The sequence below is a fragment of the Haplochromis burtoni genome, unplaced genomic scaffold (genome assembly GCF_018398535.1).
Source record: "Haplochromis burtoni strain Fernald_Lab_line unplaced genomic scaffold, NCSU_Asbu1 Contig_199, whole genome shotgun sequence".
Classification (NCBI taxonomy): domain Eukaryota; kingdom Metazoa; phylum Chordata; class Actinopteri; order Cichliformes; family Cichlidae; genus Haplochromis; species Haplochromis burtoni.
The window spans coordinates 685,341-699,257 of record NW_024582560.1 but is presented as its reverse complement, the minus strand read 5'-3'; the positions used below and the strand labels follow the sequence as shown (position 1 = coordinate 699,257).

General features: G+C 39.9%; 1 protein-coding gene across 5 annotated transcripts in view; it reads right to left on the bottom strand.

Annotated features, from left to right (window-relative positions):
• LOC102295399 (low-density lipoprotein receptor-related protein 8) overlaps positions 1–13,917 on the bottom strand; it is a 95,554-nt gene that overhangs the window by 3,218 nt on the left and 78,419 nt on the right. For 3 of the 5 annotated variants that reach the window (XM_005935654.2, XM_005935656.2, XM_042226162.1), the window contains 7 exons: positions 10,379–10,606; positions 8,562–8,680; positions 7,973–8,112; positions 5,124–5,265; positions 4,220–4,372; positions 2,774–3,046; positions 1,828–1,896 (listed from right to left, as the gene is read on the bottom strand). In XM_005935654.2, coding sequence (XP_005935716.1) covers positions 1,828–1,896; positions 2,774–3,046; positions 4,220–4,372; positions 5,124–5,265; positions 7,973–8,112; positions 8,562–8,680; positions 10,379–10,606 — 1,124 coding nt within the window. The remainder of the gene's footprint in view (positions 1–1,827; positions 1,897–2,773; positions 3,047–4,219; positions 4,373–5,123; positions 5,266–7,972; positions 8,113–8,561; positions 8,681–10,378; positions 10,607–13,917) is intronic. The other 2 variants (XM_005935655.2, XM_014337918.2) reach the window with 2 other exon arrangements.

Below are 13,917 nucleotides of genomic sequence, written 5' to 3'. Positions count from 1 at the left end.
TATCTAAAGATGATGTCTTGTTTTTCTTACCTTTAAAAAACAAAAATCTTAAGAAGACCAGCACATCATTACACAGCTACACTCAAGATCAAGCTCTAAAAAGGCCTGTTTACAACTATTACATAAACTAATATTTCCCAGTGCATCGACCAAAGCAACTGAGATAATCTCGGATTTACCAAAAATATCAGTACGAATCCTAAAAGCATTCTAAATTCTATATGAATATAAAGATAGTGAGTCAAGCAGTGACGTAAGGCTGTTATAAAGTAGGTCTGTTTAAATATTGTCTCTGTGCTTCAATATAAGACTTATTCTCTTTAATCCCTGTTTTCTAAATGAATCATCAGGTCATTAACCATTGATGAACGCCTCCCCATATTTAGTTCTCGAAGTCTCGCCCTCTCTGGGATGTTTACTTTTTTAAGCCAGACATGTTAATAACCTGTTAGCAGTTAACTTTATCAACTTTTTCTACAGCCTTTTCACTCTTTTGTTGTCCCTGTACCACTTTTAAAATGTGTTGCTGGCATCCTTTCTCATCATTTCAACATTTGTCACTTCTCATCATTTGTATGCTTTCCTTTATACTAAAACGGCATTTTAATGATCGGAAAATCACAGCATTGCATTTTTAATTATATTTTACTCAGCTTACCACCTTTTATGTGGTATAATTATCACCTCTTCTTCCTCTAATATCTGTGAACACGCTGGTTGATTACAGTGTCTGAGTCAAACTCATGGAGCAAATGGGTGTTTTTTTGTGTTTAATTAAGCAGTGAAACCTGGCAACAGCAGATTATTGTGCACTAGGCAAGTTCGCCAGTCTTTGCCTAGAAATGAGAACGATTTTATCTACAACACCAACTCCAAAAATGGTAAATAAAAGCCGATTGCATGTGTGTGTTAATCTCATGAACTCATATTTTATTCACAAGAGGACACTAAAAAATGTGTTTAAACGTTTAAATGTTTAAACTGAGATTTTTCACTATGTTAGAAAAAATAATTGAATTTGATGTGCCAATAAAAGTTAGGATGGAGACAACAAAAAAGGAAAAGCAACATTTTGCAACTAATTAGGTTAGAAAAAAGAAAACTACAACAAAGAAGATCCTGGACTGTTGAACAGCTAGAATCCTATAACAAACAAGAATGGGACAAAATTCCTCTCCCAAAAGTCAAACAGCTGGTCTCCTTAGTTCCCAGATGTTTACGGGCTAGTTAAAAGAAAAGGGGATGCTACACCGTGGTAAACTCGACCCTGTCCTAACTTTTTTGAGAAAATGTTTAATATTTTTCTTAAAATTGTATATTTTCTCTTTTTAAACGTTTAATATGTTTTCTATGTTCAACTGAAAATAAAATAAAGGTTTGTAAGATTCCCATCACTGTTTTTATTTACATTTTACTGATCATCTCAATGTTTTTTGAAATTGGGTTTGTCTGAAATCAGACTCTGAGACTCAAATTCTCCATCAAACAACCTGCTGTGAATGAAAAAAAAAGGATTGTGTTCATTTAGATTAATAAACTACTTTCACTGAAAGTAAAGTACTCGAACTTCAGACAAAAGATCTGAACCCAACACAACATGGTGTGAAGTGAATAATGCAGTGTGGCAGCAATGTCAGACACACAGAAAATGACTCCTGAGAAACCTCAGTGGGGGAGACCTGTAGGCCAGGCTTCTCTCGCCTTGCCACAGCAAGGTCAGTGTGGATGGGCTACAAACATTGGCCATAGGCAGCACTGAGACAGCAACCTTGCAGGCCTTTATCATGGACAGACAAAAACAGACAAGGGGAGCTGCAGCTAACTTACCGATGGGGATGACCACTCCCAAAACAGCCACAGTGAGGTTCTCACCCAGGAGGAAATGCTCACTTCCAGCTGCAGGGAGAGATGAAGCAAGTGAGAGGTGTTAGAGCGACAGGAGGAAAAGATGGAGGAGAAAGAAAGGATAAAAGTGAGAAAGCGTGCACGAGGAAAAAAAAAAGTGTGAGAAATAGAGTGAAAGATAAGCAGTGCAGTCAGGAAGGACGAGGTGGCGGAAAAAGAGGGGCAATAAAGACCACGAGGTGGGGAATGAGTGATCATGCGTGCACAGATGTGAGTGTGTTGCAAAGAGAAATGAGGGGAAAGAAGATGGAAAAAGTTCAAATTTCCCCTCAATGCAACCTTGACCTTCTACACTCCATCCATCTGAGCTCCATTAGACACCATTGTGACTCTATCGTTCATTTTCATGCAACATAGTTACTAATACACTTATTAATGCACACTTTCATGGTTGCACATATTCCCTTAAAGAGACCCAATACACTACCGCCTACGCAGAGCTCAATTTATGGCGGGAACAATGACAGTTTCAAGGTGAGAAACAGCCATCCATTACTGCTCTTAAAGCCAGATGACTGGCTGCTGGGGCTTGTAGATACGTCACTTTAATGCCATCATTACAGCGAGGGTGAGATTGTTAGCTACATTATGAGCATGAATGAAACCATCAGATGTGGTATTTGGTAGGAGATGAGGCCGCTCAGGTGAAAGTGGCGCTTTGTCAGAGGACTGTGCCTGATTTTTTTCCAAATCATGCAGAGGACCCCCGGTGGACATGTGAGAGATGTTAATTACAAAGGTTTGGAGCACCTGACATATCCTCAATTCTGAATGTAAGACTAATGGTTTCTGTCACATATCATCATATATCTTTTTATCTTCAGACTCAGAACTGATAAACACAATTTACAATTCACAGCCCACTTACAGTGTTGTGAGACGCTGCTGTCTCCTGCAGGTGTGGTGGAGAGAATCATAGTAGTGGCAGTGGAGTGGGAGCCCAACGCCTTCGATTCCTGCGAGGACATAGGCTTGAGTGTGCTGAGGGGTGTGAGAGGCTCAGGGGAGCCAGATGGAGCTGTGGTCAAGCGGGGGATTGCATCCGCCTGTGACACTCCTCCTGTTCCCTCTGTCGCTCCAGTGCCCGGAGTAAATTCAGTGGGGGGTGAAGATGTTGCTGTCATGTCATCTCTTGGCGCTGCTGCAGGCAAAGTCATAGCAGAGCGAAAGCTTTCAGCTCAAGAAATGAGTGTAAATGTCTTAAAGTGTTTGAAAAAGACAGGAAGGACCACAACAGTCATCACTTTATGATTAAAATCTTCATAGAATGATGCTGCAAGATCCCTTATAGAACATATTCAATCATTAAGCAAACTAAAAATCAACATTTACCTAACATAAATTCAACAAAAATACAATCAGCCAAATAGATACTGTGTTACTATTAACACAGTATATGTGACATATATCAATTTACATTAGGAGAATTCAAACATAAGGCCCGCAGGCCAGAATTGGCCCAGAAAAGACCACAATCGGGTCGAGTGGATGGCTTTGGAAAATGTTAAGGGGGCATAAATTTTGCACTTTTACCTTTGTTTTCATACTTTTTACAGCATTTCCTACTAATAAAGACCTGCCATACACACTACACTAACATAACTATGTAACTAACTTTGTGTTAAACAGTTAACAGACAGAAAAGTTCCATTTTTTTTCACTATCACATATAAACATTTACTGTAAGAAAAATGTACTATAAATTTACAAAAAAAAACATTCGGTGAATTAACAAAAAAAAGTAATTTTACAGATTTATTGCTTACATTTAAATATTTTGGTTACTTATTTATTAGCAATTTTTTCTAAAGCAGAACCTCAATATCGCTGTAGCTCATTAGGCTCACGATCTATAACAATTCACGGATGTTGGACGTAAAACTACAAATATGACCTTGAACTTTAAGTCTTCACCCTCACACTGTGTCTAAGTTTTGACTTACACACAGTGAAATTTTGAAATTCTGACCAAAATGTAACAGGAGCTGTGATTCTTGTGATTTGTGGAAGGAAGGACAGATAAACAACAGCAAAAGATCATTGGTTTTATGCTTAACAGATTGTTTGGATATGGGTGTACGATGTACAATAAGAAAAGCTGTTTTTTGTTTGTTTTATTTCTTGTATTGTTGATGTTTTTTAAAATATTAATAAAGATATAGGTGCATTTAAAAGTTTTCTGATAAAAACATACTGGTGCATTCCTCATGGGAAGCAGAATCCAATTATCTCCACAGTAAACACAGCATCCAAAAAGCCCCCTTAGGTGTTATTGATCATTAAACACTCCATTACCACCCATAGCCAGCCTCACCTGGCACACAGCCTCTCATCTCAGGCCCCAGGTCCTGTCCATCGGGGCAGGCGCAGGTGTATTTGGGGGAGTGTTCAGTGATCTGTGGAGCCTTAAGACACAAATACTCACAACCTCCATTGGCTACGCTGCCCAGATTACAGCTGTCTGGGCCTGGAGACAGTAAGAGAAAGAAAGACGGAGACAGGGAGAATTACACGGCTGTGGTTATATAAATAAGATTAACATTAATGCAATGTGAGGAGATAACACAGCCGGGAAGGCACAGTCGTGGAACTTTATTGTTCCCCACTGTGGGCACTGCTGAATTCCCTTTAAACAAAGTTAATTACTTTATGTAAACAAAGGCTCCAGAAACATGCAAAGAATAAAATCTGGTAACATACAGAAATGTGACCAGTTGTGCTACTCTGTCAGGTACATGTCCACTGTGTTCATCCCAGAGTCTCATTTCTTAACAAAAACAATGACAAAGGTGTACGAAGATCAAACTGGAAAAAATGGTGATGAAATTCAGTGAAAGATAAAATATAAATGGGCACAGACAATGCACTGGGAAGTAAGAGAGAATGACAGAGACAGATATGGAAAGTGACATGCAAGGAAAAAACACACACATATCACATTCATGATTAAGTGCTCTGTTCAGTTCAGTTTGGATCTGGATTGTCCCATTAGAGGAAACTGAGTTGAAGGCAGAGTTTGAACACAGCGTGAATGTACGGCTGCTTTACTCGCTCTACTACAATCACAGGGCTCACTATTACTTATACATGTGCCTAGGATGATATGGACATGCAGAAGAGGTGAAACTCAGCTCACATAATCAAAGGCAGGGGATGAAACTGTTCTTGGAAATGCCTAAGGACACATGCAAGTGCCTCAATCACACAAACACACACACCTTGTGGCTGTCGAAGCTGGTGGAAGACCACAATGTCATGGGGGTCATTAAGGTTTTCAGCAAGGGCATGGATGTCTTCCCCGGTCAGCCTGTTGGCCATGAAGACTGCTGCTTTGTCTCTGTCTGTCCAGTAAATACGATCCTAAGACACAGGAGAAAAACACGACAGGTCAGAACTAGTTTGTTAGAGGCTTGTAAAGTTTGACTCATATATTTAAAAGCTGTCTTATATTGTAAAAAGTATTGTTGAATTTTATTTTATCCTCAGAGTGAAGAACGCAGTTTGTTATTTTAACAGTGGTATCTGATTGGTGAACCGTGTCGTCAGATCCCTGAAGTCAGAGTGTTGCATCAGAAATAAACTGCAGAATCTGCGCTGCAGTTAAATCACCGTCCTGCAACAACTACATCATGCAGCAACAATTCTGTTTAAAATCTGTGAGGTTTTCCTTGGACTCTGAATGTAAGCAGTTAAAGTGATTTCTGTTTGATGTTCATTTCTGTGTATGGAGATGGAATGGATTTCCAACAGACACCAACAGATTTGCGACTTCTACCAATTTACAAATAGACTGAATGTACTCAGTTGTTTTTCTAGAGACTGTTGGAGCCCAAGGCAACAATTCAAAAGGGGCCCCTTCAAGCTACGTCAACAAGTCGACTGTTGCTGTCACGGTTTTGACAGTCAGCATGCTAACATCACAGCTAGCAGAACTGGACACACTAATGTTAAACATTAACGTAAACAAAAGAAACAATGTGACACTAGTGGAAATTCAGTGACCAAAGTGTATCTCTTCCACAGTTCAGGTTAGACTAACAGCATTAATTATTTAACATTATGTTTAATTGTTTAGGCTTTTCTCTCTTCCTCTTGATTTTCAGTGTGTAGCTTTCGTTGTCGTCATTAGGTTTATGTAAACAGAGTCAGATGTCTCCTACTGTTGCAGACTTTTCACGTTGCAATTGGCTCCAGACCTGGTCCCTGTCTTCGAAGCAAGCATTTCGTTTAGTAATAGTTTTGGTTGTACAGTTCTTCCCAACCACTGTTTTCCTTAGTGTGACTATATCATGAAAAGGGGTCTGAAAAGAAAAAGTGACCAAGAAAAAGGACACAAGCTGCCCTTAGCTTGTCACTCTGGACGGCTAAATGCTGTCAGTACTTGTCTGATGATACCAGTCCAACTTATTTCAGAAGAAGAAATAAAGAGAAAATTAGGGAAAGGGAAATATGCACTTGGAAGTATTTGTTGACAGACATCGTCTAACCCATTAGCTTCTGCAGAAGAGCGAGCATGTTTAATTGGCTTTTAATGTGATCATTAAGATGATGGAGGAAATGCAAAGGAGTTTAATTGTAAATAGGAGGTTGCTATTCATGGAGCAGCAGTGCAACAATAAACAATGATGTCTTTTTATATAAGAAAATCAAATCAATTATTTGATTTTTAAAATGTTGCAACATTCTGGGATGTATTTTCAGCAGCACGAGGCTTTAAATAATTAAAACCCATTTAATATAGATCACAAAACAGCAGCACAGGCTGAAGTTTTAACCCTGCTGGTTTTTTATTAATAAACTTTTTGTTTTCTTTCCCTAGTTAACCTCATCAACAGTTTTTAAAAAAGAGTCTTAGATAGGAAGTGACATGTTTTTTACAGTTGCCTTAGAAACCACAGGCTAATCCCCAGCGAGTGCCGAGACAACAGGCCTCGCTACACTCGAGTGTGTACATGTGTGCTTGCGTTGAGTCAGTCACTGAGTCAGAAAGAGATGGTACTGTAATGTGATGTACAATACAACAAGACCCACTCAATAACACTGAACTGGTGTATGTCCAACTTGCTGAACAAGAAGGTCACCTTGTAGTCACAACAGGGCAGAGAGCAGAGACGTCCCGATCGATTATGTGTTACAGCAGAGGGAATTTATCATCATTTCTCTGAGCGCTCTCTACAGCGCTGGCACAGGCCGGACTTACAGCACAGAATGCAGTAGAAAATCCTCAAGGTTATGCTACACTTATTAAATGGTAAACTGTGCGAACATGTAGAGGAATTTAACATTTTTAAAAATATTATAAAAATATTTATTACATAGAAGTGGCAGAATGTAGTCATAATCCAATTTAGTAAATGACTGAACTTTACAAGCTTCATTATACTTTTATACTGAACTTATTTTACATTTAGGACAACTTCAGGCACATTTTAAAAATAACACCTCTATTTGCTCTCTAGGTCACAAATATAATTATATTATATACACCAAAGCGGATAGTTTCAAAGATCCACGCCTGTAAGTTTGGTCTGCTTCTGAAGGAAACCTCTGCCTGTGGTCTCCCCTAGGGAGGCTGATTTTAAAGGATGTTCCTGTAACAGGAGTTTGCAAGCAAAAGCACGTTTGCACACTGGCACGGATGTGTAGGACTGCTTGGCACCAGTCCAGACTGAAGGTTTCTAAAGGCCCTGACATAACATGCACAGAGGGAAACTGGCTGACAACCAAAAGCTCAAGTGTGTGTCTGTATGTGTGTGTTGCTTTTGACTGCTCCCTTCTCTTAGCTGTTTCTGTTTAGTATGCTCAACCAATCAGTCCCATGAGGGAAAAACAAACAGAACACACACAAGGACACCCACCGACTGAGCATGAAATAAATTGAATTCAACAGTCATTACGTTTGGGCTCCCTGTGCCTCTGCAGGCCCCCATTGAGGCTAATGAGAGAGATGTAGATATGATGAGATGTGGGAGGCTGAGTGATATCATGGACAACTGCCCAAAATCCCTGAAAATCTATGCTGAGTTCTACAAAATGAGGCAATGGAATAAAAGGAGTAAACACAAACCTCAAAAACAGCCAGGGCGTAAGGGTGCCCCAGTCTCTCCACGGACGACATATGCGTCCTGCGGTGAGCTCCGTTCAGGTCCACGCTGGCTATGAGGTGTAGTTTGGAATCCACCCAGTACAGACGGCGGTTGGCCACATCTGCGGAGTGCAAACATGCACACAGACAAACACACAAACATGTAGATAGGAATTTCCCGAGCTGAGTGGAAATTGATTGTCTTTGCGGTAAGCACTCTCGCACTCTGACCAGCAAATCCCTTTAGGTGATATCGATTACTTTAGAAATGTCAGATTCTCACCATTACACAACAGCAAGTTTTACTGTGTTGATCTATAACACGTGAAACATTTTCAATATCATTTCGAAGCGGCCATGATAACTTTGTAAAACTACTTCTTTCCATTATCGTTAAACATTAACTTGTGCTATTTCAATTACTTTTGACCTTTTATCAAAAATGAGCTGATTGAATGCATCGGCTCCTTTCAGGTCTGCGCTTCAGGCACATTCACAACAGCTGTTGAGGAAAAAGGGTAAAATATAGCACTGTGCACGATATAATGAAGAACAGCTGTTCTCCCCTCACCCAGTGTGATGCCGTTGGGCCACTCAATGTTATCAGCCACCAGCACCTGTCGGTCCACTCCATTCATACCGGCCTTCTCTATTTTGGCTCGCGTGCCCCAGTCTGACCAGTACATAAAGCTGGAACAAAGACACCAAAGTCATTGTGTTATTATCCAGTTAGGGTTTTAGCAGTTATTAGTCCCACGGCATTGTTCTGCTAAGTGGTTCGGCAGTAAGCCATCACTGTCACTGTCCACTACTTTAATTTAGCTCTCCTCTTTTGCTTTTTTTACTTTGCTGTTTCAGTTCTACCCAGCATAAGTAGGCTCCTTTACTAACCGAATAATAAGAATAGTAATAATAATAACAATATGAGAGCTGCACCAAAATATTTGTCCTGGAAAGATGAAAAAAAAGCTGCCTAAAGTTGCATAAGCAATATGCAGCCTAAAACAATCAGATATACATAAGACTGCAAAACTAGGGCACACAAATGTCTTTTCCCCCCACTACAGGCTATGCAAAAACAAAGGTAATGCCATCCAAGATTTGTGGAAGTGATTTTTTGGAAGAGAAGGGCAGAGAAAGGGAGACATTTCTACAACAAAGAGTGCTGTAGGGAATTCTTGTAAAAGATCTCTGACAAGTGCACATTTCGGAGCTGTCCTTTCAGCACCACAAAACTACAATACAAGTCAAAAGACCACCAATATTAGTGTTACGTCTCGTACAAATATTTCACTATCTCCCATCTGCTCTAATACCAGCTTACAGTGTAAGTGTAATTGTAAACGTACATGTAACAGCATATTAGGATTGGAGCAGCTACAGCATGGGCCTCTGACACAAAGGACAAGTTTGACAAGTTGACAGCATTACTGTTTGCAGCCTTTGTCCTCGCTGATGGAGTATGTGATTGCGGTTTGAAAATATGGTTATTAGATCCCTCACCTTGGTATGCAGGACAAACAGGACCATTTTGTCATGACTAGAAGCTGAGCAGTGGCTGTAATCGCTTACACCATTAACGTCTGTGAGCACTCTGCTTTCATTTGGATTGCCCTGGCTGTGATTTACATTGAGCCAAATCCCAACATTGTTAACCACCAAATTTAAAAACTGTTATCTGGTATGACTTCAGCACACTTTGAATGGTTATTTGGCAATATGAGCGAGCAATCAAATTTACATTCATTTCTATGTAAATGTTTATTACTGGCATTAAGACAATTTTGTCCAAACTGTTATTCAGTGTAAAGCATTCATGTGGTGTGTGTGTGCCTGCCTCACCAAAGCACCTTTGTGTGTCTATTTATGTTTACTTTGTGGCTGATTTTTTTTTTTAATCTGCATTTGTATAACCAGAACACAAAAGCTGCAGAATCACAGCCTGGCACCATTTCATAAAGCTCCTCAGGCTGTCAAAAACTATCATATCAGGATGTTAAATGGGTCAGAGTCTCGATACTCTGGATTCTCATATACAACAAGTGTTCTCATACTGAATATTTATCATTAGACGTGGACCCAGAAGAAATTGCTAAACATATCTCTGTTTAAGGTTAACGCCACCATCATGTTTAAAATTATGAAAGAGGACAAAAAGTATAGTATAGAACTAGATGGGAGGGCATCCTATGTGAACTCAGTTCGACCTTATTATGTGCTGATATGCTAAGTGTTATGTAAATTCACAGCATGAAGCTCAGCAATTAGCATACTTTTTTAAAATGCATAAACCGTGATAATTATGGATGTTGTCTTTCAGTTTCTTTAATACTTGGTACTAACAGTGCAGATGTCTGGTGTTGTATGCATACATCTCCACTTCCTTACCCATGGTGCGGATCCAGTGCTATGGCTCGGGGTTCGCTCAGGTCAGTGCTGATGAGGACACGTCTTTTGGTGCCGTCCACTGAGGCCACGGAGATGGATTTGTCCCCTGAGTCGGTCCAGTACAGGTTGTGTTGGAGCCAGTCCACAGCCAGTCCTACGGGGGTCTGCAGAGATGATTCTACCAGTGGCACCTGCTGGGAGGGGTCACTGGCCTCGTGGATGAAGGCACTGCGGGTGGAGCAGGAGGCGGGAATGCGGGAGGAGAGAATGAGGGAGAGTTTTGAGGGGATGAGAATATGTAAGGGATAATCTACATCAATCCAGCCATTATTACAAAATCGATGTACAGAAAGATTGTGAGGCAGAGCCTGGTTGGCTGCCTGCAGGGCACTATTTTGTGATAATGAGGATGTATACACAATCCGTCTTATTATGTGGCGCCCTACCAGAAGATTTATTACTATAAAATATTGATTTTTAGTGACTGCACTCAGAGCCAAAGAATTTTACCCGCTTGTTTAAAAAATAATTTAGTACTGATTAAACTCCAACTGAAGAAGAAAAACTCCAATCACAAGAGTAAATCTAGCATTAGCAATCAATCAATAAGTGAATGACACAGTTATATAGCTTGCATGTTCTTCTTTGTTATGCAAGTTAAGTCTTTTGGCACATTCATTTGGCAAAATATAAGCGGACATAAAGTGATAATAACACAAACGGGACACACCCCAACAGATAATATATGACGAAGAGCAATTCTCCATTCTTCCTCTGAAGTGAAGAGACTGCAGAACAAAGAATGGGGCTGATATGGGAGCTACAGCCTTGGGCAGTGTTCAGGTTCATCCTGGGGTTAGCATCCTTCTTAGATGGACCACTTATCAGAATAGACAAGGCCTCACTCAGGGTTTGCCCTGCTCACTAATGATTTGACCCCCAGCAGAGGTGTGAGGCGAGGGCAAGGGAGCTGTGCTCCCAAACAGGAATTTCAATTTTAGTTTCCCCAGAGATTTTTTTCCTCTTAACATCAATTTTATAAAGAGAACACAGTGCTCCAATTAGAAGACACTCTGGGGAGAAAACGTAGTTGGGATAACAAAAGGAAGGGTGGAATTCATCTAAAATAATAGCAGGTCTGAGCCATCGGCTAAGCTGATTGAACCCAAAAAACATCAAAAGCATAAAGGAGAAGATCTAACTACATCGCATACAGGGAAATTTCATCAGTGTGCATCGGTGCAGGATTTATGAAATCGTGTTTCAAAATATAATTAAAGCACAGTCCTTTTAAAAATCAGACATTTGAAAACCACAGGTGGAGTGCAAATAGATGAAAGTAAAACATCTTTGAGTGGTTCATATTTAGAAATATTGATGATTTTTAGCAGAAAAAAACAAGTCAAAATCCTTCCAGAAGCAAGTGAGGAATTCTGAAGAAGCTGTTTTTAGGCAGTTATTTCAAAGCTTGATTACCTTTCATTTCAAAGGTTGTGCAGACATATAAATTGCATGTAAAGAATTCCCAGTCAAATCTGACAAAAACCTTATAAAGACTTTGCCACAAAACTTTGTCAAAAAGTTCTTCTCCCCAGAAAATGTTCCTTGCATCACTGGCTTTGTTCAGCGCCGTGTCTCTTTCTTATAATGCCTCTGGTACGTCTTCATATTTCAAATATATTTATCTAGTCGCTGACAATGCAGGCGTTTTGATTAAATGAGGCATAGTGAAAAATGTAAAAATTGCTTAGAAGATAAATAAACATTTGTCCAAGCTGTGAGGAATCTATTGTTTATGCTGCAGTTTGTCAGCAGTGTTATGTAAATCCTAAATACACAAATTGTTTTTCAATTGTCACATCACAGCTAGCAACTGAAGCGACTAGCAGGCTGAGTGAGAAGATGCAAAGGCGGCTAGACGGAGGAGCAGCTAGCGACCGAAAGTGGTTGGACCGGTGGACGACTTCAGTGAGGAGTGGATGACATTTGGTTCTGCCAGTGCAACTGAGTTCGACGGGTGGCAACTGAGTTCACACGGAGAGTTCTGCCGAGCCGAAATCACTATCAATGTCAAAACTGAGGACTGCACCAAGCTATTATTCCTAAACCCGGAGATGAGGGGTGAATGTGCAGTGTGAGGTAAAGTACTGATTGTGCTGTGGTGGAAATTGATCATCTTTAAATGATCGGTCTTCACATTCGGTGAGGGAGAAGATAACTAGCACAACAGCTAACTTTGGACTGTGGCTAATCAGCTAATCAAGAAGCCATCGGTAGTCTCGGCGCTAAAGACTCTGGACTACCCCTGACAATGCCACCTAAGAAAAACTCAGCCTTGGAGGAGGCGGAGGATATCAAAAGATCACTGGACTTCCTATCACAGGATGTAAATGACATCAAAATTAAGCAAGACAAAATACTTAACCTAGTGCAGGAAGTTACAGAGTTGCGTGTATGCCTTGCTGAGCGGGACAAAAAAATAACAGAGCTAGAGAAGAAAGTTGAGGATTTGGAGCAATACTCAAGGATAAATGATGTTATTGTGACTGGGATTAAGATCAAACCCCGCTCTTATGCTCATGCTGTGACCTCCGGTAACAATGAAGAACCCGGCTTACGGGAGGAGAACTCGACGGAGCAACAGGTGGTGTCTTTTTTTGCGTCTAAAAATATACACTTGGATGTAAATACCATTGATGCCTGTCACCCTCTTCCCACGAAGAACAACATGCCGGCGGTGTTCCTGAGGTTTGTCAGCAGAAAAAACAAAGTTGCACTAATGAAGCAAGGGAAAAAGCTAAAAGGTACTAACGTCTATCTGAATGATCATTTGATTAAAAGAAATGCGGACATTGCTAAAAAAGCCAGAATCATGAGGAAGCAGGACAAGATACAGAATACTTGGGTCATGAACTGTAAGGTATACATCAAACTGAAAGGAACGCCTGAGGAAACTAAAGTGGTGATTATCAGAGATATAGAGGAATTGAAGAAATATGAATGAATACTACTGAGGGTCTGCACAACCTGTGTCAGTTAAGGGAGCGTAAACTCATACAATGACATCTAAATACTCCTTAAATCTGACAAAAGATGAATTAGAAACACAAGAACAGAGTTTAAACCTTGAGGATTTGGAATTGAAGCATTTCGAATATACTGATCATAATGCTTTAGATCAAGAAGATCAATTAGACCCTGACAACCACTTCCTATTAGCCAACCCAAATGACTGTAAATATTACTCTGAAAAAGAATATAATTCCTCAATTAAAACTGATAAGAAATTCTCAATCATTCACTTTAATAGTAGAAGTCTGTATGCAAATTTCAGTTCAATTGAGGAATATTTACAACAGTTTCACGACCCATTTAGTATTATAGCAGTATCAGAAACATGGATTAAAGAAGAAAAAGGTGTTGATTTTGAATTAAAGGATTATAATCTCAATTATGTTAATAGAACAAACAAAGCAGGAGGAGGTGTTGCTATATATGTCCACAGGAAATTTAAATTTCGAATATTGGAAAGTATGACA